Source organism: Anastrepha obliqua, chromosome 1, assembly GCF_027943255.1.
Source record: "Anastrepha obliqua isolate idAnaObli1 chromosome 1, idAnaObli1_1.0, whole genome shotgun sequence".
Taxonomy (NCBI): domain Eukaryota; kingdom Metazoa; phylum Arthropoda; class Insecta; order Diptera; family Tephritidae; genus Anastrepha; species Anastrepha obliqua.
The window spans coordinates 169395438-169421090 of NC_072892.1; the positions used below are offsets into that span (position 1 = coordinate 169395438).

A 25653-nucleotide genomic window follows, 5' to 3' on the forward strand; every position below is an offset into this window, starting at 1 on the left:
AGCGTCTAAAGGTGCTCTTAATCGAAACGCTACATATTCATAAGGTAATAAAGATATATAAGTATGTAATTCCACTTCGTTTACGGCTTGAAAAAAATGGAAAAAATAAGCAACCCCTCGTATTTGTATGTATTTATGTACGCATTTATTTGCACTCAGCCGAATGCTGTTGTTGTTTTTGTTTTTTGTTTTGTTTTTTGAATGCACAGCTTTTTAAATGCGTGCATGCATAATTGTCGAATTTTGAAAATGCATGAATAAATATTTCAATTTAAAATTAACGTAAAATTAGGTGGAATTCAGTACAAAAATCGTATAAAATCTGGCACTCCTCTAATCGACTTCCTCAACAGTCGGTCCGCCGGCACGTCCACCCTGTGCTCCTTTGCCGGCATCTGCATCTCCGCTACCAGCAGCTCCATGCATTTTCGCCATTATAGGCCCGCAAACTCGTTGACATTCCTTCAGATGATCATCGAATTCCTCTTTCTCGGCGAGTGTATTGGCATCCAACCAGGACATCTCGGTAGTGCATCTGTCGCGCACTGTTGCCTTGTCAGCGTCCGTTAGACGTCCAGCAGGTGCATCTTCCACAGCCTGAAAGGAAAATAGAGTGCGTTCATTATTTATAATTCATAAGAGGTATATTAAATAATGGAATCGTATATGAAAGCACACGCGTAGGTTCGAATCTCCGCGCGTGAAACAGCAAAATAAAAAAAGGCTTTTCGACCCTCGCTAGGCAATGGCAAACCTCCGAGTGAATTTCTGCCATGAAAAAGCTCCTCATAAAAAAACCATTTGCTGTTCAGAGCCGACTTAAAACTGCAGGTCGTTCCATTTGTGGAAAAATAATGAAAACGCGCACCACAAATAGGAGGAGGAGTTTGATCAAACACCCAACAGAAGTGTAAGAGTCAATTATTTATTTTTATTGTTTATACTAAAACACACAGATTTACAGGCTGGGCCATATAGCGTTTGCTTTTTGAACCACCTATTTTTTTGAGAATGATAACACAAATGACATGTCAAATGTGTTCATAATTTACTTAAAGGTTTGACATTTACGAAATGGGACGCTATACGCTTGAACAAAATTGGGAAATATTGAAAACTTATTTCCAAAGTGGTGAGTCTTCTACTCAAACTGTGAGAAATTTGGAAAAAAAAAATTCCAAAAAAAGATTTGCCAACAAGACAGTTTGTGGATCAATTTGTTAATCGTGTTCGTGAAAGTGGATCGTTAATGAATAAAACAACACGTGAACGTGCTCCTACAATGCGTACACCCGAAAATATTGCTGCTGTAGCCGAAAATGTGCGTGAACATCCAACAACCTTAACTCGTCATCGTTCTCAAGAATTGAACATTTCACGCACTTCTTTGAGGAGAATTTTGCATAAAGACCTCGGTATGAAGGCTTACAAAGTTCAATTGGTGCAAGAACTGAAGCCTAATGGCCATCCAATGCGTTTTCGGTTTGCTCAATGGGCAGAAAATCGCAGAAACCGAAGATGAGCATTTTTACCGAAAAATCATCTTTTCTGATGAAGCCCATTTTCACATCGGTTTAAGCCCGTTGGACTATTTTTTGTAAGGAGCCGTTAAGGACAAATACTATGCGAACCATCCAGAGACGATTGATGCTTTAAAACACGAAATCGAAGTTGCCTTTCATGAAATTGGAGCCCAAACAATCGAAAATGTGCTTAAAAATTGGGTTGATGGAATGAAATACTGTAAAGCCAGTCGTGGCAGTCATTTGAACGATATTATTTTTCATTCATAAATGACATATGTATGTAGTTCAATCTTCAAAATAAAAAAAAAGTTTGAAAAAATATTGATTAGTTTTTTTTTTATAGCCAATTCAAAAATCTAATTTTACATAGCCCACCCTATATATAAATGAACCCTTAGTATCTGTTATTCCTCAGTGCGATATAAAATCGTATGGAGCCATTTGAACCGTTTCTGTGAAACTCTTAAGCGGTTCGGCAACTAAATGCTCGTACGTTCACTCTCGGCGCGAGTGCGCTCTATTATTGTTGTTGTTGAAGTGGTTGAGTATTTCTGTTGGAATACTCCTAATTAGCGACTAGCGCCGTTTTACTACCACTGTTCTCGTGTGATGTCTTTGTTTTTGTTTCGTGCTTTTCTTTAATCAGATCCCTTTGTGAGATCCAAGTATAGAATCTATTTTCTTATCTCCATGTCTGAGATTTAATTAACTTGCTGTAAGAAAGGCTTACCGAAAGAGCGGCTATTTGTACTAGTTAAACCTGGACATTCGCATAAGTAGTGAAAACTACTTTCTTTCACCCCCTCCGCCTGACAACTTCTGCAGATGGGGTTGAAGAAAGGTTAAGTCTGGCTGCATGATCGCCTACCATCCAATGGTCTGGTATGGGTTGCAGCAATACATGAGATGCTTGGACGAGAGCAGCCTAACTGGTAAGTATTCCTCTGGATGTTGTGCAACGGCCATGTTTTTTTTGTTGTTGTGGCGCATGAAGTTAATTGCTTCCACCTTCTTTCGGCGAAAGGATAGCAATGTGATGCAATGGATGTTTTTATTGCAATGAATGGGGCAGCTACTGCCACTGCCTATGTTATGTCTAGTGCTGAACCTTTTCTTGCTAGCTCATCTGCTCATCTCATTACCCTCTATATTCCTATGACCGGGAACCCGTATCAGTGTAATTTCAAGCCAATGACCTAGCAGTTCTTGTTTTCTCTACATTGTAAAACTAGTTTGAATGGAATGGAATTGGAATCTAAGGCCTTAATAGCTGTTTGACTGTCTAAAGAGATAGCTAATCTTGCACCGATTTCTTTGTAGTATTTTGTAATTTGAATTCTTCTCTGATTGCTAATAGTTCTACCTGGAGCACGCTGACATAGTCAGGAAGTCGAATTGATTTGCATAATTTGAGCGGCCCTGGATAGAGGCCAGCTCCCACACCACAGTTCATCTTAGAACCGTGAGTGTAGATTTCAATGTCGAATCTACCAATCACCTCCCTCTTCTTCCTTTCGACACTCGGTGAAAAACGTACTGTTAAATCTTTCTTGATGTTAAGGTCGGGGATTGTAAAGCCTGATTTCTTTTTAAGCAGTGAGGGCTCCTGTAGGAGAATCTTGCTGTGACCGCAAGGTTTTGTTGTCCAGCTTCCCATGTCTCTGAGTTTCACCGCACTGCATGTAGCGATTGTTTTTATGTGTGCATTGGTTTAATGTGGTTTCTCAGCTACCTTTAATTTCCTGAAAAAACCTTCAAATCACAACGGGAGGGTGGCCTAAAACAACAACCAGTCTCAGACAGTCTATTATTTTCCTGCTATGCTTAGGGTTGAAACAAAGGCAATGCTTCTCATTGAGCTACTTGCAATATATTGCAGATCTGAAGATATTACATGGAAGAAGGATCTGACACACATGACTCCTGCAGAAGTTGTCTAGATGAGGAAGACACGATTCTGCATTTTTTGTGCCACTGTTCTGCTCTGGCCACACGTAGACTCACCATTTCTTTAATTGGAAGAACTTAGCTCTGTTGAAATAAATGATAAAATTTTTGAAAATCACACAACGGTTTATGGAGAGATAAGGACAAGTTCCCCACGCGGCCTCACAATCGGCTATGAGCCTGAGTGTATGCCATAGTGGACAACTGCTTGAACCTACCAACCTACGTTTGCAAACGATCTCTTGGCAAAACAATAGACTAGGTTAGGTTAGTTTGAATTGGTTGTGTTGTAGTCACCCGTAAACCGGTTGGGCTTTTTTACATAGGTGGAGTTCTTTAGTTATGGGTTCTGAGACAGTCCAGACATATGGTACCTGTTTCTATTGCGAATTTAAGAAGACATTTTCAACTTAATGCTGAGATATCTTCTAATCCATCGAACTATGGTGCCCCAGATATTTTAAGCATGCTTTAAACAAGGCAGGATATCCGCAAAGGAGATGATCTACAATTTCCCTTTAGCACTGCTATCTACATTTCCTTGCATTCTTCGCTGTCCGAAATTCTTATCTTATAAGCATACGCTGCTATGGGGCTTGGTACCGTCAGCACGCCCATTATAGTTCTACAATCTCTTCGTGTTAGTGATAGTATAAATTGAGTACGACTCTGATCATCTTTTTTACATAGGATCTTAGCTTTCCTGCAAGTGAACAAGCTCTCTTATCTTGTTCTGTATTTTGTGGCCATGTTTTCGTGTAGTTCATTGTTTAATATTTGTATTAACTTTGGTATTTCGTTGACAAAGTTCGAGGATAGAGAGACCTCGTTTTTCGCTATATCGTCTACTATCGTGATCCCTTCAATGCCCTTATGACCTGGAACCCAATAGAAATGTAGCTTACAATTTACTGCCAACCTTTCCACTGCCTCACTGCTCTAAAGAACGATCTTGGACGTTATACTAACGGAAGCCATTGCTTTAATGGCTGCCTGATTATCTATGTATAAGTTAACTATGCAGTTGGTCCCTGGAATACACTGCAGCAATCTGGATACTTATACGACTTCCTTAAGTCTAACTCTAGACACTGTATCCCACAAACAATAGATTAGTTCTATGGTTGATATGAGATCACTGCTGAACCGCCAAGTTAGTCTTACCTAACCAAGAGCTGAAAATACAGACGAGGGCGTTTCAATAGTACCCGTGTTTGATGACAGAGGGCGTCCTTGAGGTGTTGGTGTTAGCATCGTGTGCTACCATCTATCAAACGACGGCAAAACAAATTTCAAACTGATTGATAGGTTAGTTTGGATTTGGCAGCTATTCGAGTAAGACGTGTTTCGTGATTTTCGCTAAGAGGGAAAAATACCAGTATCGTTCAGTAATTCGTTTTTTGTTTTCGGATTGCAAAAATGCGAGGGGATAAAAACATAGTTTGATGCTGTCGATGGATACGCTTCGCCATCCATAACCACAGTTAGATATGGGTTCAACGAATTTAAATGTGGGTGAACATCCGTTTTTGATGAGGAGCGACCCGGACGCCCGGCAGACGTGGCTACCGATGAAATCATTCAAAAAGTCGACGACATAATTCTCGCTGATCGAAGAACGAAAGTGCGCGAAGTAACAGAGGCCATAGGTGTGTCGACCGGAACGCCAATTAATATTTTACATGATAAGTTTGTGATGAAAAAACTTTTGGCCCGATGGGTAGCAAACAGTGTTTGAAGCAATTTAAGCGACATCCGAAGGAATTTTTGCGTTGAGTTCTCACCTTTGATGAAGCCTGGATTCATCATTACACAGAAGAAACTAAGGAACAATCAATGGATTTATCCAGGTAAATTTGCTCCAAAAAAGGCGAAGAAATGGTTCGCGGGAAAACATTTAGTTCAAACGAGGAAGTCATCGCCGAGACAGAGGCGTAGTTTGAATAGTTCCATAATCCCTATTTTTTGGAGGGATTAATAAAATAGCCGGAGCGTTGAGAGAGCGTATCTTTCTAAAAGGGGACTATGTTGAAAAATGAAAAAAAAATTTTTTTGTTTTAAATGGTGTCTTCATTTCTAACAAGCGGACTTATTGAACCCCGTCGTATTTTAAGACAGCTTCTCAAAGCTTGACTGCTCTATTTTTTGAACATAGTAGATTTTGCACTGTGTAGGGTATAAAGAGGTCAGACTAGACAAAGTTTAGTGCATTTTAAAAAAATAATAAATTTTTTGGAAGCTTATTTTTGCACGAACACCTTAAGCAAGAAACCATGACACTCGATTGTAAGCAGCAGTGCAATATCCATTTGTCCTCTATTCTACAGCGGTGTACTTTTCCTATATCTGATAATACCAGACCTCATTATAAATGTGGTACCATGACAAAGCACGTGAAATTTTCTACGTAGGGACTTGCATCTTATCCGTAAGTGCGAGCCTTTTTCCTTGAGCCTACTAGCAGATTCAAGTGACATCGCGTCATCATAAAGAAATTAAAACTCCGCACAGAAGTGTTGACAAATTACATGTAAAATGCCCTTATTAAGGATGTGTAAGTTTGTTTGAAAATATTCTGAAAAGTGTCAACTATTTTATATGACTCCGTTTGAGCTGTATCGCGCCTGCTCATTCTACGGCATGTGTACTCTCCTAAAGCATAGTCTCTTTCTCTACTTAACCTACTACCCACCTGTTTGCAGCTGAAGATGTAGCTCTCCAAAGCATTTCGTGCCTGTATGCGCTGTTTCTGCATCTCATCCTCATCCTTATAACGTTCCGCATCCGACAGCATACGATCGATTTCCGCTTTCGACAAACGTCCCTTGTCGTTGGTGATTGTGATCTTTTCCGATTTGCCGGTACTATTGTCCTTTGCCGAAACGTGCAGTATACCATCGGCGTTGAGATCGAAAGTGACCTCGATTTTGGGTACACCACGCGGTGCCGGTGGTATGCCAGTCAAATTGAAAGTACCCAAAAGATTGTTATCCTTTGTCATGGCGCGTTCACCCTCGTACACCTGAATGGTCACAGCGTTCTGGTTGTCACTGTATGTCGTAAAGGTCTGTTGCTGCTTGCATGGAATACGCGCATTACGTTCGATTAGCTTAGTCATAACACCGCCAGCGGTTTCAATACCCAATGAAAGTGGTGTTACATCAACCAACAAAACATCCTGAATCTGTGAGCTACCGACGCCAGTGAGAATAGCAGCCTGCACTGCCGCACCGTATGCCACAGCCTCGTCGGGATTGATGGACAAGTTCAGCTGTTTGCCGCCGAAGAAGTCTTGCAGCATTTTCTGTATTTTCGGAATGCGGGTTGAGCCGCCCACTAGCACCACATCATGAATGGCAACTTTGTCCATTTTCGCATCATTCAAAGCACGTTCCACTGGCTGTAACGTTGAACGGAATAAATCCATGTTTAGCTCTTCGAAACGTGCACGACTAATCTTAGAATAGAAGTCGATGCCCTCATGCAAAGCGTCGATTTCAATGGAAGCTTCTGTGCTGCTGGATAGTGTACGCTTGGCGCGCTCGCAGGCGGTACGCAAACGACGTAGGGCGCGCACATTGGATGTGAGATCGCGTTTGTGCTTGCGCTTGAATTCTTCAACGAAGTGATTGACAAGACGATTGTCGAAATCTTCACCACCCAAATGTGTGTCACCGGCTGTGGACTTGACCTCGAAAAGCGAGCCCTCATCAATGGATAGTATGGAGACATCGAAGGTGCCACCACCCAAGTCAAAGATCAACACATTCTTCTCGCCCTTCAAATTCTTATCCAAACCATAGGCCAGTGCGGCGGCAGTGGGTTCGTTGATGATGCGCAGCACATTGAGGCCAGCTATCGAACCGGCATCTTTGGTGGCTTGACGTTGGCTGTCATTAAAGTAGGCTGGTACTGTAATAACCGCATCCGACACTTTGCTGCCCAAGTAGACTTCGGCGATTTCGCGCATCTTTGTCAACACCATCGAACTAATCTCCTCGGGCGCGAACCGCTTAGTTTCGCCCTTGAACTCGATCTCGATTTTAGGCTTGCTGCAGTCATTGACTACCTTGAAAGGCCAATGCTTTATGTCCTCTTGTATTTTGGCGTCGTCGAAGCGGCGACCGATCAGACGCTTGGCATCGAATACTGTGTTTTTGGCATTCATGGCGACCTGGGTGGGTAATGGACAGAAGAATATATGGAAAAATTAGTAAGTTAAAGCAAAGTTCGTTGAACTAAAAAAAAATGAAACATAAATTTAAGTATTACTAATAAATATTTTATTAAAATGGTATCAAATACTAAGTGAGAAAAATAGTACATGGCATACTTACATTTGTAGTGAGAAGCTTGGAAAGCATAAACATACATCCCTCAAGGTTTTTTGTGCAATTAAGTTGAATTGGAAGTGCAAGTGGAAAACAATCATTTTATACCTCATCAGATTGGTCTCCTTCTCGTGGGGATGAGACTTAAGTGGTGGTTTAACCCCCATTTCGTGGAAGGAGGAAAGCATACTACGAGCGGTGAAAAATGGCACCTTGACTATGTCAATGGAGAGCCGAATGAGTGAGAGCGATATACCGATATCGAAACCATCCGAAGCAACTGAACAAGCTGTGCTGGATGTGAAGATGGCGGAAAATCTCTCAACATATTCAGACGGATCTCTGGCACCGAGTAAGCCTTTGACAACGGTTAAACTTGATACGCATAAGGAGACGACCGGTAAAAAATCTGAAGTTACTGGGGACTCGAATGCAGGTGTTGATCTATCCGAAAGGCAGATCAAACGAAGAAGCTAGAAGAGAATACAGAAGAAAGCCGAAGCATTAGCTAAAGCAAGTACTCAAGCTCCATCTACTTCGACAACCTTAAAGGCAACGGAAGTCGGAAATGGCTGCAACTACGAACCAATCGGAGGCAGATGAATCTTTACCTGAAAATTGGTAAGGGATCTCAAATGTCGACTGACACTTTTCCCTCAACATCTGGCACATCATTCGCGCGAGTGGCAGCCAAGGCCATGACGGTAGAGATGCATACCGACAAACAAGATGGTCAATTGTCCAAAGGGCAACAAGACTAACTTGACGGCTATCTTTGGAAAGCCATTGGTGAGTCGAAAGACGCACTGCTCAGATCCAGAGTGCAATCAAAGAATTTTGTTGGATATTTTCTTACCGATGGAAGAAATAGCTGCTGGGGCCGGATGGTACATAAACGATAGTAATAAGAAACACTGAATACTGATACTTTTCGCGATAATGGAAACAGTGAAAATCGTATCCAAAAAAGGGTTTGAAAAAGTAAAAATTAAAATACTTTCAGACACCCAATCAGTCTTTGAAGCATTAAATTAAATTCAAAAAGAGAAAACTGGCGAAAGGGCTATTAGTCGGACCAACCCCATATTTCGGCTTCAACAAAAACAACCTAAAACAGGAAACCAAAAAAAAGGACCCAAATAAAAACCAAGGAATATTGGTACGGCACAAACGGCCTTAAGCACTCCAAAAGGTTTCTGAAATTGAATACCAACAGAGCAAAATCTGCTGTAACCTTAGATAAAAAGGGCCTCAGATTACTCTGTGGAGCACTCACAGGCCACTTTGCTTGCAATAAACAGTTCAATACAATAGGATTATCTAGCACTTGTTATGGAGGAGTCTATGGAACACTTAATCGCCAATTATGAAGCATTAGGTCACAGGAGACACAGAATCCTGGGCTCGTACCTACTAGAGGATGAAGACTTACAAATGCTCTCTACTAAGGAACTGGTTCGATTTCTCTCAATACTAAGTTAAATAAAGCACTTAGGGGCGCACAGTTGATCAATCTGGCCGCAGTGCATAAAGGCCTTAGCTAAACACGTACAACCATTGCCATTACCATGGTTTTTGAAGGAGAACGAGAAAAAATTTGCATACAAAATTATTAAAATTAAATAAGAAACAAATAAATTTACAAAACTTGTCAATAATTTGTAGTGCTATAATGATTTAACCAAGGCGCATTCATTAAAGTTGGTAGCACTAGACCAACAACAATATTTTGTACGTTTAATTGTCAAAGCAAGGTATAGAGAAACTAGAAAACAAAAAATTAATTCGCCTTGATTCATTCTGGGCTGACAGACACATGGACACGGTGAAAGAAAAAACACAAATCAGCTGATTTGCCCATACCACCTTTAATAGATTCGCCTTGGATTTAACGCGATGTATTTATCGGTTGCCATAGCCGGATGGCTTGTGAGCGACTACTACACGGTTTACCTCATGTTTGAAAATTATCTTGTGCACGGATGTAGGCGGACATATGGGCATGACCAAATCAATTGCTCTCGTAAATGTATTTCTACGTATTTTGGTAGGCATATCTGTGGGCAAGAAGTAAGGTGAATTTATTTGTCAAACTTCGCGGGATTAAAATTTCGCTCTAGTTATTTTTTTCATGAGTTGGCAGCACTGTTAGTAACATCTGGGTCAACTTTCATGAGAATGTCATTATCAGTAATATATTTACGCTTGTGTTTATTTCGATTTTTACAATGTCTGCTTTGATTGAGCAGAGAAGTGCCATCAAATTTTGTTTGCGGAATGAAATTTCGGCTGCGGAAACGTTTAGCATGTTGCAGAAGGCATTTGGTGATTCGACCATGTCACCGAAAAATGTTTATAAGTGGTACAAAGACTTCAAAGAGGGTCGAGAACGTGTTGATGACTTGGAGCGCTCCGGACGACCATCGACGTCAACAGATGACCAACACGTCAATAAAGTGAAGGAGTTAGTGCTCAAAAATCGTCGGTTGACTGTTAAAGACCTTACTGATATGATCGGAATATCAGAAGGATCTGTGGAAACCATTTTGAAAGACCATTTGGGCCTACGAAAAGTCAAATCTCGTTTGGTACCGAAAACTCTCAATTTCTTGGAAAAAAGTCGTCGTGTTGATGTGTGTGAAACAATGCTTTCAGACTATCAGGACAAGCTTAAATGCATCATTACGGGAGATGAGACTTGGATTTATGCTTACGACCCTGAAACAATCGACCAATCAAGCGATTATCGTGCTAAAGGCGAGGCCAGACCGAAAAGAGCACGTCAAAGTCGTTCAAAAATGAAGGTCATGATGACAGTTTTTTTCGATTTTCGTGGTGTGGTGTACTATGAATTCCTTCCACGTGGCCAAACTGTTAATAAGGAATATTATTTGAGCGTTATGCGTCGTTTACGTGAAGCAATTCGTCTAAAAAGACCAGAATTATGGGCCAACAACTCTTGGTTTTTGCATCACGATAATGCACCGTCTCACACTGCACTCGTTCTTCGAGACCATTTCACCAAAAATTCCACGCATATCGTTCCGCAACCACCGTATTCGCCTGATTTGGGTCCGTGTTACTTCTGGCTATTCCCAAAACTCAAGAGACCACTCCGGGGAACGCGTTTCGAGTCGATTGAGGAGATAAAAGCTGAATCGAAGAAGGTGCTGATGGCTATACCGGAAATGGACTATTTCGAATGTTTCGGGGATTGGAAAAATCGTTGGCATAAGTGTATTTCATCGAGAGGGAATTATTTTGAAGGGGATGAAACTGATTTACAGGAATAAATAAAGATTTTTCATTTTACAACCAAATTCACCTTATTTTTTGCCCACAGAGTATGTCTATAACTACCACGATTGACTGTCCCCAAGCCAAGCGCAAAAAGGATATCTTCGCGCTATTCCAGAGGCAGACCGTCGACAGATGGACTAATACGGATACCAGCAACATAACTAAACAAACGTGGCGCAATTTCAACAATTCTAGAACTGACGAGTTTTTGAGAAGTTACGAGCAGACATATGCAGAATTACGTCAACAATAACCGGCCACTGGCCTTTGAGAGACTATGCCAGGAAGATGGGGTGGCCGTACAACAATAGATGTAGAAGAAGCTACAATGAAGAAGAGTCAAAGGAAACAGTATTTTATTATCTGTATGAGTGCCCCGGTCTGGGTGCTCTACGACAACGAATGCTGGGGGAATCCTCGATGGTTAACTTGAAAGAAATTTCAGTCAAATGAAGATAGTTCGACTAATAAAAAGCAGTGGTTCTAAAGGGTTTTCCAATAAGAGGTTTTATTTTGATATTCAAAGAAAAAATGCTATTTTTTAATATAAATAATCGGATGTTTATTTCATTATAAAGAGGCAGGTATGCCGTTAATAATGGAAAATAACATCAAGCAAATGACCACAACGACCACGCTTACACGACAATATCCTTTTCATGCAACTTTCCATAACCGAATTGCAATGTGGCTGCCCTATGTCCTAGATAGCCTCACGAATGTCATCTTTGAGGTCTTGAATCGACCCTGCGCTGTTGACGAAGACCTTCTCTTTCACGTGTCCGCAAAGTAAAAAGTCACGAGGTGTTAAATTACAAGATCTCGGTGGCCAATTGTGATCACCTCTTCGAGAGAAAACACGGTCCAGAAACTTTTCCCGTAAAATATCAATGGTTTCGTTGCTTGTGTGGCACGTAGCGCCGTTTTGTTCAAAATATCATCTCTCGATAGCGCAATCCAATTCACCTGTAACACCTGTTATTGAAAAACTCTTACAAGTGGGGTATCAAAATTGCATCTTTGCTGCTAATTGGCTCTGGGCTGTGCCACTCAGACGACCTCTCCACCACCTCGATTACTTTATGCTATTACAACCAATCGTGAAAAAAGCTATAGCACCCCAGTGCCTTCATATAACGCAAGAGTACACAAATAGAAAATAAAGGGCTTTCCAATAACAGGTGTTACGGGTGAATGGATTGCGCTATCGAAAGATCGTTAACGATTTTTTATGGCCGGAATTGGATGGTATTGATCTGGACAACGTTTATTTTCAACAAGACGGCGCTACGTGTCACACAAGCAACGAAACCAATCACAATTCGCCACCGAGATCTTGTGGTTTAACACCTTGTGACTGTGTTCTTTGGAGCCACGTGAAATAGAAGGTTTACGCCAACAGCCCAGGGTCAATTCAAGACCTCAAAGATGGAATTCGTGAAGCTATCGAGGACATAGGGCAGCCACATTGCAATTCGGTTATGGAAAATTCCATGAAAAGGATATTGTTCTGTAAGCGTGGTCGTGGTGGTCATTTGCCTGATGTTATTTTCCAGTATTAACAGCATACCTTCCCCTTTATAGTGAAATAAAGATCCGATCATTTATATTAAGGGAGGGGTCTAGGGTTTGACTTTCAAAAAATCGATGTTTTGGAAATAGCTTTTTCTTATAGTAAATCATCTCAAAAATATTGTCCCAAAATTTCAGCTCAATCGGAGCAAAACTTTTGGAGTTATAAACGTTTTTGTCCCCACTCCTCTGCGACAGCTGCGAGCGTTTGGAGCGGACCGTTACAAAAATGCCTTTTTTTTTCAAACGCGTTTTTCTCGAAACCACTTTTTCAAAGTCCGTGACTATTAGAACTTCAACAATATTTAACCGATCGTTTTCAAATTTGGTATACAACTTCTATATATAAAATACCTCCCCCCCCCCACTGAGAGATTTTTCACTTTTTTGTTTTACATTAAGGGCGGTTTCCACTTATACAGCGAAAAAATCAGTGAAAATCGCACTTTTTGCTTCAAAAACGCGCTGGCAACGTAAAAATGAAAAAAAAAATCGGAGCCAGTGGGGGGGAGGTTTTGGTGATAATTTAACCAAATAATTCTGTTTTTTTTATTTCAGGTGATTCTACAACTAGATACGATAGTCACCGCAAATCACGTTTTGGAAAAGGCGTTTTCGGAAAAGTTACCTCACCGGCTTATTTCCCGATATTTTCTTACAAAAATTTAGTACAATATTGTTGAAATGATGCTTTATAATGTACAAAAAGTTTAAATACATTTTCACTATTCATATCTCTAAAGCAAAGTCTCAAAAATTCATTAATAAAAATGCTCAAACCCTAGACCCCTCCCTTAAAAAATAGCATTTTTCTTTGATAATCAAAATAACACCTCTTATTAAAAACCCCTTTACTTGGCAACGCTACTTAGGAACGCTTACCTAATCTTTAAATACTTTTATATAAAAAATTCTATGATCAAAAAATACGTACATACATACATACATAATTTTTCGCATTTCTACATAGAACTAAAAATAAACGCCGTCGACGTCGACGGCATTTATGTATAAACAATTTTTAAAAATTGATTTAAAAGATTTGAAATTCAAATCTTCATCGCTACCGAAAGCTATTTTTATAGCAACACAAACATGGAAACAGCTCAAGACTAGAATGTTCCACTGCCAGCGCCTTACGTGTGACTCATGCCAAGTCGCAACAAAACGACGCCCACGAAATCACCAAAAATTCACAGCGTTCCCACAGACAAACAACGCTGCAACTTGGTCAACATTAATTGGGTTAAAAAGCAAAAGATACATTCGAGTATATATAAATGCATATACATATGTATATGCACTTGTGCGTACGGCGAAAACTATTATAGTAAGAACAGGTGTTGACGATTCATGTAAGCGACCAAAATGGCAACAAATGACGGATAGTGGACCAGTCAGATCCATACAAAGGCATTACAAACGCTTGGGCACTTGTCGCCGGCGGCGATCATTACTCGCATTATTCGCTGTGGTAAAAATAATGAGTGACAGCATCTAACATGACATATGTAAGTCTATGTATGAGCATACGTACATACATACCTACATACATACATATGCACAAATGTAGATTCATATGGCACATACAAGTCATGATGGACCATTTCATATTTGGCTTAGCCGACTAGCTGAGTTGAAAAGTGTGTGTGCGTGTGTGTGTGTGTGTGTGCCATAACTTGCGAAATTCCAATGAGACCTCAATCGTCGATGGGCGATACTCGCAATTCCCAGCCGCACTATGTTTTGCCCATAATGCGGAGGGTCAAGAAAAACGTCGTTACAAAAGTTACGTTTTTGGTTTTTTGGTGGTTTTTATGAAATGTCAGCGTGAAAATTTATAGTGACAGCTTGTCAAAGCGCGATATTATTCTAACACATTGCAGTTGTATCTGCATTGAAGTTGGAGAAATATGTTGGGTTTTTTTATGAAATTATTACATAAATTACGAATTTGGTGTGAAAACTAATAAAATTTTACAAATTGTCGTTTAACATTAGAATTTGGTTGACGAAGGCAAAAAGTGGCAGAGGCAACAGCGCGTACTTATTGAGATGCATTCACATGTGGAATTTTATTTTCATATTTGTATACATACATACATACATATTCAACACATGGGCTGAAAAGCCTCGGGCTTAACACATAGATGGCATTAGTTTTATTGCATTCACCTCTTCTTTAGTTAGTACTAACCTTAAGGGGGAACACCACTGTGAAAATTAAAAAAAATCTATTTATTTTTGTATAAATTGTTAGTATAACTCTTCAAGAAAATGTGTTAAAAATTTTAAAGCGAAATTCGCTTTATTCCCGATTCTATGTGCCCTTAAGGGGGTCTTCTGGTCTCCAGCGAAAAAAAAATCGATTTTTTTTTTTTTGCATAATTTTGTTGTATGTGTATGCGAGAATACGCCACAGAAAGGATTTTTTGAAAATCGCATTTTTTCACATTTTTCTGGGCACCGAAGTGTACCCTCCTCCGGTCGTTTTATCATAAACTTTATCTTTAAACGCGTTTCCCCGAAAATCGTGTTTTTTAAGCATTTTGGTCACACTTTTCATAGTAGTTATACTCCGATTTCAATGGTTTTGGTCTTAAAAGGTTCGGAAAACTTACCGCTAAGTTTCTCCGTGTACGATTTTTGAAATTTTTTTTCATTCCATTTTTATAACCTTTTAAAGTTCAAAAAATGAGCAAAAAAAAATTTTTTTTGCAAATTGTTGCATAACTTTTGAAAAAAATTAAAAAAAAAAAATCTGTCACGGGAAAACTTAACCAGGGCAACTCTGAAGAGAACGCATATCTAATTTTTGCTTTCTGATTACCCAGGTGGAAAAACCGTGACCAAAATGAAGACCTGTTTCGTTTGGAGGTGGACGTCTTCAGCGCCATTTCAAGGTCGCGGGTGTTAATTTTTTTTAAAGTCAAAACCATTTTTTAAAAGCCAAGACATGTACCTTTAAAATAAAAATTTTTTTTTTTTTAAATATTCACAGGATTTGTCACAATCAATCCCCAAAAAAACCCTTCATTTCAGGGCCTCGAGACCAGAAGACCCCCTTAAGTGAGCGTCCGTCGGCTCGGGCCCGTAGCGCTTACGATACGATGCTTTATTTCAAACGCGTTTTTCTCGAAACGACTTTTTTTGATACGGTGGCAGCGATTTCTCGAAGACTAATAAACCGATTTTAATTTTCTTTTTTTCAAAATTTTTGTTATCGCATTGGCTATCGTTGTACGTATCCGATTTTCAAAATTTTGAAAATTAGTTATTTTTGGGGACTGTTGAAAATCAAAAAAATGGTGAAAAACACAGATCGAAATTCAAATCACCACCATTTTCTCAAAATTAAAAAAAAAAAAAAACACAAAAGAGCTACGTACTACGATAGCCACTATTGTGTAGATTAATAAAATTTTTGGTTTTTTGATTTCAGATGATTATTCATTGCTGTATCGCTGCCACCAGATGACGTTATTTTTTTTAACTCGTTACGTTTCTTTACATAAATTTGTCAATTTTCAATATTTTTAATAAAAATTTACATCAACATAGTTTAATACATATATAATAAATTGCCTTTTGTCCGATCCTCGAATAATCATTCCTACTTACAAATCAAAAATTCCCAAAAATCGACTATTTTTTGACCCCCCACAGTAGCGTTCCCCCTTAAAAGGACAGCTGTTAAAATTACGTGATATTCTCTTCATTAGTTCGTTAGTTCGTGAGTTATTGTGCCAAGAGTGACGCTACTTTTGTTATTTTCAAAAGAAAGGATCAAAAAGAATTTCGTGTTTTAATTTTACGCTGCTTCTTGAGGGGGAAAATACCGTTCAAGCGAAGCAATGTCTGGTGGTCGCATAGACATCGATGATGCACAACGCAGTGGACATCCAAATGAGGCGGTAACATCAGAAGACATTAAAAAAAAATCCACAAAATCGTTTTGAATGATTAAAAAGTGAAGTTGCGTGAGTTAGCTGACATCGTAAAGATATCAAAAGAACCTGTTGGCTGAATATTGCATGAGCATTTGACTATGACAGAAAGCTCTGTTCAAAGTGGATGCCACGTTTGCTCACTGTTGACCAAAAACGAGAAGATGTTGATAATCCAGAGCAGTGTTTGACTATGTTTACCAGGTATATACCTATGAAGTGAGACTTTCAGCTATTAGTCCATAGATGTTGCTAGGAGTATTTTTAAACCTTCCCAAATGTCTTATTTTTTTTCGTCTGTCATCTGTCAACAATACTCAGTTCATTGTTTGTTACGTCGCTTTTAAAAATGTCGAATTTCGTGCCTTCAAACTACGATTTGCCGACATCTTTGATTTTCTGTTATCAATTGAAGAAAAACGCTTCTCCCGATTCAAAAGGAAGTCTCTTTTGCATCGAATCGTTACGGGTGATAAAAATGGATGTATTTCTCCAATCTCAAGCGTAAATGATCGTATGGTCCGCCCGGCCACAAGCCAAAAACAAAGGCCAAACCAAATCGCTTCGGCTGGGATCAGCGTGGTATGATTTGGGATGAGCTATTAAAACCAGTTGACGGTGCACGCTACCAACGACAATTGGCTGATTTGAACAGCGCTATACACCGAAAACGCCCAGAATATGCCGATCGGCGTCACAAAGTAATTTTTCTTGATGACAATACACCGCCACATCGAACAAGAGCGACCCGGGAATTGATGGAGACGTACGATTGGGAACCGCTGGTGCATGCGGCTTACTCACCAGACTTGGCGTCTTCCGATTATCATTTGTTTGCATCGATGGGGCACGCACTTTCCGAACAGCGCTTCAATTTTCACGAAGAAGCCAAAAAATGGCTCGATGATTGGTTTGCGGCCAAAGACGGTCAATTTTTTTGGCATCCACAAATTGCCTGAGAGATAGAAAAAATGTGTCGCTAGCGATGGCTACTACTTTAAAGATTAAATTTGTAACCATTTTTTGTTAATAAACATTTGAAATCGAAAGAAAAATTCTCATTCCATAGGTATACACCTGGGAAACGTAAACAGGAATTTTTGCGTGGATGTGTGATCATGGGTGAAACATGGATCCATCACTTTACTCCGGAATCAAAACGATCGTCATCTGAGTGGACATCAACTGCTGAACCTCGTCCAAAGCGCCCGAAAGCACAACAAAGGGCTTCAGATTGCTGGTATTTTGGGATGTGCCTGGTGTAATATTCATCGACTATCTTGAGAAGGGAAATACCATCAACAGCGAATATTATATAGTGATATTGGGGCGCTTGAAAGCCGAAATTGCAAAGAAACTTCCGTATACGGCAAAGAAAAAAAATTTTGTTTCATCAAGACAAGGCGCCGTCGTGTCGCCAGTCAATCAAAACAATGGCAAACTACATGAATTGAACTTCGAATTTGGTGCCCACACCCACCGTATTCACCAGATTTGGCTCCCACTGACTACTGGCTGTTCGCAGACCTACACAAAAAATGCTTGCCATTGAGAAATTTCGCCCGAATGAAGAAGAGGTTATCGCTGAAACTGAGGCCTTTGTGAGACACAACATAAATCGTTCTACAAAAGTGGTATTGAAATGTTAGAGCGGCGCTGGCGTGAATGCGTTGTTCTTGATGGAAATTACGTTTACGAATAAAGTTAATTTTGCACAAAAAAAAGAAGTGCCTTCTTTGTTACGCCCGGGACTTTTCAGCGCATGTGTTATGTACTTGTGGACTAGCACAGCGTACAGCGCGCATGTCAAGTACAGAATTTTGATTCACAATCGGAAAGCCTCAACAAAATTTTCTTCTTCTACTTACATACACAAATATATATGTATCGGGTGGTTTTTAATAGCTTGTGAAATTAAAATTATAATACTAAACGGTTGCACTACTGGGTGCTTTCCCTCAATGTTCCGTGGAGTATCGTAGTTTTAAGCATAAATATTGTTAAATATTATAAACAGATCGCAATAAATAAATGGATAATATAAACAAAAAAAAAAAAAAAAACAATTAGTAACTGTCAACAATTATCGGCCTACCAGCTTATCGCTTACGCTATCGGAAGATATATAAGTTATGTTAATGGCATCGTATGTCAATCATATTTGACACCTGTGAACTACACAGCTGCAGCATACAAACAGACAAGCAGTGGAGCGCGTAAAGGCGAAAATAAAGGTTTTCAGCAGTCGAAATATTTTTTGTATTTAGCAAAAAAGTTATTAAAAAAATTGGAGAAATTAATTTCGAAATTTCAGTTGATATGGGAGCTGCTACGTCCCCTACTTCAATACCTACCAGTTTTCACTATAAAAATGGTATATACAAATTACGCATTTGTGCCAAACTTCAGTTGAATAGCTTAATTGAATTCAGAGTTATGGTTTTCATATTTTGGTCTATATGACATTTAGATGCCGCGACCCTTTTCAATATTATGCTTATAGATATATTGGGGTTAACATTCCCGCATTAAAGGCAGTTAATTCCTTCGAATCGGTGATTTTTTTATTGAAATCGGAAAGGGGTTTAAATTCAATATTTTAGTGCTGATGTTTATGAAACTCGATAAATTCTGAAATACTCATATTTTATTCATCTAATGTTCATGCATATATTGTATGTAAACAGCCCAGAAGGAAATGGTGCAATATCTTGCCTTCATAAGCTATTACAGAACAGCTTCTAAGCAAATGAAATGCTTATGTCAACAGCACTGCTCACAGAGCGCTTCCAGTGCTCCTTCTCGAGAAGTGAGTAGGCAAGGTGTTACAAAATAAACTGTCGAGCTAACGATTGTACCTATACACAATTGCCGAAATTTACAGTAGGCGGTACAAACAAAAAAAAGTGACGCGTTCATTTCTGTAAATTTATTAAAAGTGTATTTTTGTGATGAAAAGACATACTTCGGAAAGTTAGAAATAACTTAAGTAAAATTTATAATAAAAAGAGTGAGTGTAAATTAAATAAATAAAAAGATGGGTAGAAGAGGAATGAGCGCGAGTTCTATAAAAAGAAAAATTTTAAAGGAACGAAATAATTTAATACGCAAACTTAAGCTATGTGAAAGAAAGAATGAAAAATCAAAAATTAAATCAGATCTTGACGACGACATTTTTAATGTCAATGAAATTGTTTGCAAAATAATGTGCTTACCATATGAAAATACTCACGTGCTTATTCGTCTACTACACAGCTGTATGCAGTAAAAAAAATTCTAATTAAACTTTGACATAATTTTAAGGCAAAAATGGCAGAAAACAAGAATGTTTTCCGGCGAATGACTGGCAACTTAGGCGTTACAAAGTCATACGAACAAATAAATAAATTTGATTTGGAAATGAGTGCCTTAAAAGCGTTGGTAACTCAACAGAGCGAAACTATAAAACAACTGCAAGAAACTTTTTTAAGCCAAAATGAATTAATTGTGAATGATTACATTTATTTATCTTTTTTGTTTAAAATTCATATTTATAAAAAGTAAATAAATAAATAAATCATCTATTAAAATAATTATAATTATTAAAATTGAAATAATGTTTTGAAATTATCGTTGCTGTTTGGAAGTAAGATAACATCACATGACAAAGACGGCTTCCTGTAGCCCTTACAAAGTAAGCGAGCAAGAAGGACATACTGCCAGGCGTTTGTGAAGCGCTTGAAGACAGCTCCTTCTCAAAAGCATTCTCGTACAAGCGGTGGCATAATGACTTGCAATAATACCTTCTATAAGATGTTCCGTCGCAAGCGAAAATGCAATGCCTTGCGTTTTGGCTCATTTCATATAAAAAATAATTAAGGAAATCATGGAGATGGTAAGGCCCTCCCGATTCCAAAGAAGAGCTTCTGTAATCGCTTTTCACTCCTTTTTTCTACTGAGAGATGTGTATATGTATATGTATAAGTATACTATGTGTGTCTTGCATAAGCGCCATTTCGAAATGGGCTGTGTGTCCTGAAAGACCGCCGAGAAGTAATATTTAATTGGATATTTTGGTGGTGTATAGAAAATAAGATTCGTAAAGCGAAATGAGTTACTCAGAAAACCTAAAAAAAACTTAAAAAATGGCATTTTTGGCCTACTTTTCACGCCAGTATTCTTTATAACTTCTTTAGATATACAAATCCTAAATAATTCCTATAAATACAGGGTCCGGCACTCGAAGGCTAACCAACTTCAGACCGCTCGCGCAGCCGATGGCCGTGCACCAGGCAGCTCCCGTCACAGGTAATGGTTTAGGCCGCTGTAACCGTAGATGGGCGCTCTCCAATTGTTTTCATCGAACCTGGCGTCAGAGTAAATGCGAAATATTATTAGAAAACTATTCTGGAGGTTGCTTTGAAGCCGTGGGCAGACAAACACTTCGGTGGCAGACCATAGACGTTTCAACAGGACTCAGCACCGTCCAACAAAGCTCGAGTGAACCAAGAATGGCTAAAAACTACGTTCCGAACTTCATAACGTCCAAACAATAGCTCTCAAATTCACCAGACGCGAATCCGATGGATTATTCTCTTTGGTCTACTTTGGAAAACAAGGTCTAAATCTTTTAGTCAGCAGTCTCGAGGCGCTGTAAAAAGCCATTGTTCGCGAGTGGGCCAAAATACCTGCAAGTCACATTCGGGCAGCTTGCGATTCGTTTCTGGACCGTCTTAAGGTCATGGTTAAGGCAAAAGGTGGTCACATCGAGCAAAAGTAAATTGATTCTTAATATTGTATTATTTTCACACATTTTTTACTTTAAACTGAATAAAAGTAATTTTCCAAGCTAAATCTATGGCTTTTTAATTGGTTACACTTCGAGTGCTGGACCCTGTAAATAGGCACATTTTATCTCGATTTTTTTTTAATTTCATGCAAGAAATACCGGCTAATTTTTTTTGATATACCTGCTTGCTTAAGCTGCGTTATTTTATAATTAAACATTTTACAATTTTTCACTGATTGAAACAAAATAAAATTTCACAAAGCTTTAAGCTGCTTCGGACGTCAGCTGGTTCTTATACGATTTTTCTTTGTGATGGAAATGCTCGAAAAGGGCGATTATTATCCGCCTTGAAGCGCTACCTATTAAAATATTATTTTATTATTAAAAAATAATATTATAAAAATATTAAACATTTTATTATTAAAAAAATGCCATCTTAGTATCTGCGTATTCCTTAAGCTGAGAAAAAATGGCTTTTTTCTTTTTTTGTGACCCTACAAAAGTTGGGTTGAAGCCAAAAGTGTTTCCCAGTTTCTTCTCATCTTATCGAAGTTGCGCGAAAAAGGGCAGATAAGTTTTTAAAAATTTGATGCTTTCATTGCATTCACATCCACCTGTTGCGTTATCTACAAAACTAATCACTCTGTCGGAAGATTTATAATATTTGCAAATGGCTTCATACATACAGTCTGTGTCAGAAGAAAAGAACCAGTTTTTTTCTTGTAACTTCATATATATTTCGTTCTGCTTTTTGCAGCATAATAGTTCCATTCAAGGGCTATGACGCCAGTGCTAACTCAGGTTAGTGTCGTTCGAAACTTTCACGGAAACGCAACTAAACAAAAATGAGTGAGAAGTACGCGAAGCGTTTCGAGGCGGTATTTTTATGCATTAAAAAAATCGAAAAAATTTGTTGTGATGTGGAATCAGCGGTGTAAGGTGTACAAAAAGGTTGATGAGTTTTTCGAGCGCGGCTTGAAGCGAGCGACGACAAAAAAGCAGGATAAAGTGATCGTCCAACTTTTTAAGCGGGACCCCTCTTTGTGACTACGCGAAGCACGATCAGTTCCTGCTAAAAAGGGAATAGATGTGAATATCACCACCATCGAACGTCGACTGAAGGAGGTAAACATATCCTACCGTCCCACATCATCAAAACCACTGCCCACAGAAAAACATATTGAGAAACAACAAAACAAGAGAATGGCGTCACAGTGATGGACTAGCCTTTCCAGTCCACAGACGCCAACCCCATTGAAAATGTGCGGATAATTATGAAAACGCATCTAACCGGAGGTCAGTCCATGATTTAAAGCAACTCGTGCGTCAAGTTCGCAAAATCTGGTCCTCGTTGTCGACGAGCTACGCTGGTTCAAAACATGAAGTAGATGCCAGGCTATACACGACAACGATGAAGACTACACGGCTTATTGAGTGATTGCGACTCGTAGTTTTGTGTATGCACAAACAATGGCAATAGACAAGCAATGAAGCGCCTAAAGGTCAAAATAAAGACTTATATTATATATAATATTAAGAAAAAAAATTACTCAAAAACACATTAATTAATTTTGCTTAATTTTACGCCATCTGTCTAATAGATGCCGAATAAGCTTTAAGAGCTCTGCAGGATTTACAAGGTCTACTCAATAAAGAAAGGCAACCTCGGTAGTCCAGCGTAAGTGTACTAGCCTGCCATCCCAGAGGTGCCGGGTTCGAATCCCACGTAAAAGACGATGCTCGCAATTTTCCAAATTTACCAACTTTCCCTGTTTCTAAAACAAAAAACAAAAAAACATTCCTCAACCACAAAAACTTATGCTTTCTATCCTTACTCCCGCACAAAAACAAAGAAAAATACACAGTTACACATTGCATCAGTGGCGCCAGCAAGAGGAAGCGGGCAGCCGCGGTAAGAGCGCAGACACACCAAATTTAGCAAAATTCTCAACCATCTGTGCGCTCCTTCTGACAGAAAAATGTGAAATACAGATGGCGCTCCTAGCAGTAAGAAGGCGTTGTTCCTAAGCAACTACAGGTGGTCATTCCCACTACTTAAGACTAGTAGCGGCAGGCTAATCACCTACCCTGTCAGAAAGCAAAATAGATTAAGGGAACCAACGCATGACTGAGTCTTGTCGAGTCCCTATGCTCCCGAGAGGAGTAAACAAGAAAAAAATCACTCCTCGCAAAAGTTTTCAAAAATAAAGTTTAACTCTCCGTTGGGCACTCGGTACTGGCCAGACTTTTTCGACTTTGGACGTGGATTTAGCATATTTCTATTATAGCTAACGACTTGAGCTACCAGGTAGCTTCCTAAAATTTACTTTTTGATCGATTTATGGAAATAACTTTTTAAAAAGGATCCTCGAGCAGAGCGAAGGTTTTAAAAAAGGTGTCTATCGCAGGGTTAATAATGAATTAGGATTTAAGAATTGGTTGTATGAAATTCAGTTCTTGAATTTGGTGCTCTAAACGAGCGATAAATGTTTACTTGTTTGTAAGTTTGTTTAATTAAATAGCAGTGCATGTTTCTTAGAATTTTATTTTTAGAATTTCTTCCATGACTTTCAACTGACCCCATTGTATATGTGTGTATGTGCGTATGTATGTATGTGGATATGTATGCAACTTAATACAAATTAAAAGATGCTCGATTTGGCAAAAAGGTTTTGTACTTTACATATCGTGCATTTGCCGCAACATTGGCATAATACAAAAACAAAAAAAAATAATAATAATAAATAATTTTTTGGATAAGTATGCAGAAATGAGCACCAGCTCTTCTTTTTTGCGGTGTAAAAATTTTCATGGCGATAAAAAATATTTTGGATAAAAATTTCATTGGATATAAATCTGCATTTACTTGCGCTTAGGAGCCTGCCTAGTAAGTTGATTTTTTGAAGTTTTTTTCTCGCATTTTTGATTTCTTAAGTTAATGCTTTCTTCAAGCGAACGCGCGATATGCTTTTAAGCAACATTTCATGGCGATCAAAAACATTTTGGGTGAAAATTTCATCGGATAAAAATCTCAATTTATATTTGTTTAGGGGTCTGCCTAGTAAATTGAAAACTTTGCCGTTTCCCTCGAATTTTTAATTTTTTAAGTTATTACGTTCTAACGCACGTACGCTGAAATGCTTTTAAGCAAAATTTTTTGAAATATTTTAAATCCCTTGCAAGGCTCAAATTGCATTTCGCTTGTGTTTTGCAATTCTCCCTTTACTTAGTAGATTTAATTATGCCCTTAAAACCATGAATGCATTTTTGTATTACCGTTTAGACCTATTACTCGCATGGGGATCGTGGCTTGTGCCTACCTGATTCTTGGCCGCATCGCCGATCAAACGTTCCGTATCGTTGAAGGCCACATAACTGGGCGTGGTGCGGTTGCCTTGATCATTGGCAATGATTTCAACTTTGTTGTTCTGCCAAACACCCACGCAGGAGTAGGTGGTGCCCAAATCAATACCGATTGCTGGTGCTTTAACCATTTTCCCGTTTAACACACTTTTTCAAAAAAAAACACTAAAAATAAATTAATTGCAATTTTTTTTGGTTTGTTTTATTTTCTCGTTTGCACTCTTCCCTTTCTCCACCAACTGTTTGGTATTTACCAAATAAACTCTTGCCGTGGCCTTTTCAAATTTCCACCGAATGCTCGCAATCAAACGCGCCGACCGACTGTTAGCTTTTCCTGCTGTTACACTAGATTTTATGCGTTTGCCTACGCTTTGTTGCTGGTTTTTAAAACCGCCGAACACTTTTTAGATATTAACGAGCTCGTATCGTGGACTCTAGCGCAAGCGCTGGCATTACTAAGCAGTGAATTAACTATTCGAATGTTTTGTTTACTTTTGGAAGAGCTGCCTTAATGCTTCGTCGTGTGCCTCGTCCGCGCGGCTGTCAGTAGTAGTGGCTGAAATGTTGTTGGCCAAACGATTGGAAAACTTTTCAATACGTAATTGCGTTTGGTACTTTTGCTCTGTTTTTTTTTTTTTTTTGTATTCAAGAAATTCTTCTAGAACAACGTTTTTGAATTTTGTTTATTATATTGTCGATATCAAAACGAACGTAATAATGACTTTCTCGGCATAAAAATAGAATTTCTATTTAATTTGTTAATTTTTATTTTTATTTATTTTTTTTTTGTTTGTGAGTGGGTGGAGGAGGTGGCGCGTTTGCTGCGGAGACAATCAACGGCAGCGTATACAAACTGATTAGAAATAAAAATAGTCGCTTACGAGATTTAAATAATCAAA

The 25653-nt window shown here is 38.8% G+C and overlaps 1 protein-coding gene across 1 annotated transcript; it reads right to left on the reverse strand.

Moving 5' to 3' along the window:
• Positions 1–122: 122 nt before the first annotated feature.
• Positions 123–25439, reverse strand: LOC129240714 (heat shock 70 kDa protein cognate 2). The gene is made up of 3 exons (XM_054876687.1): positions 24712–25439; positions 6166–7647; positions 123–597 (listed from the first exon to the last, which is right to left on the reverse strand). Exons 1-3 carry the CDS (start codon positions 24883–24885, stop codon positions 334–336), a joined length of 1920 nt encoding a protein of 639 aa, XP_054732662.1. The 5' UTR covers positions 24886–25439; the 3' UTR covers positions 123–333.
• Positions 25440–25653: the final 214 nt, after the last annotated feature.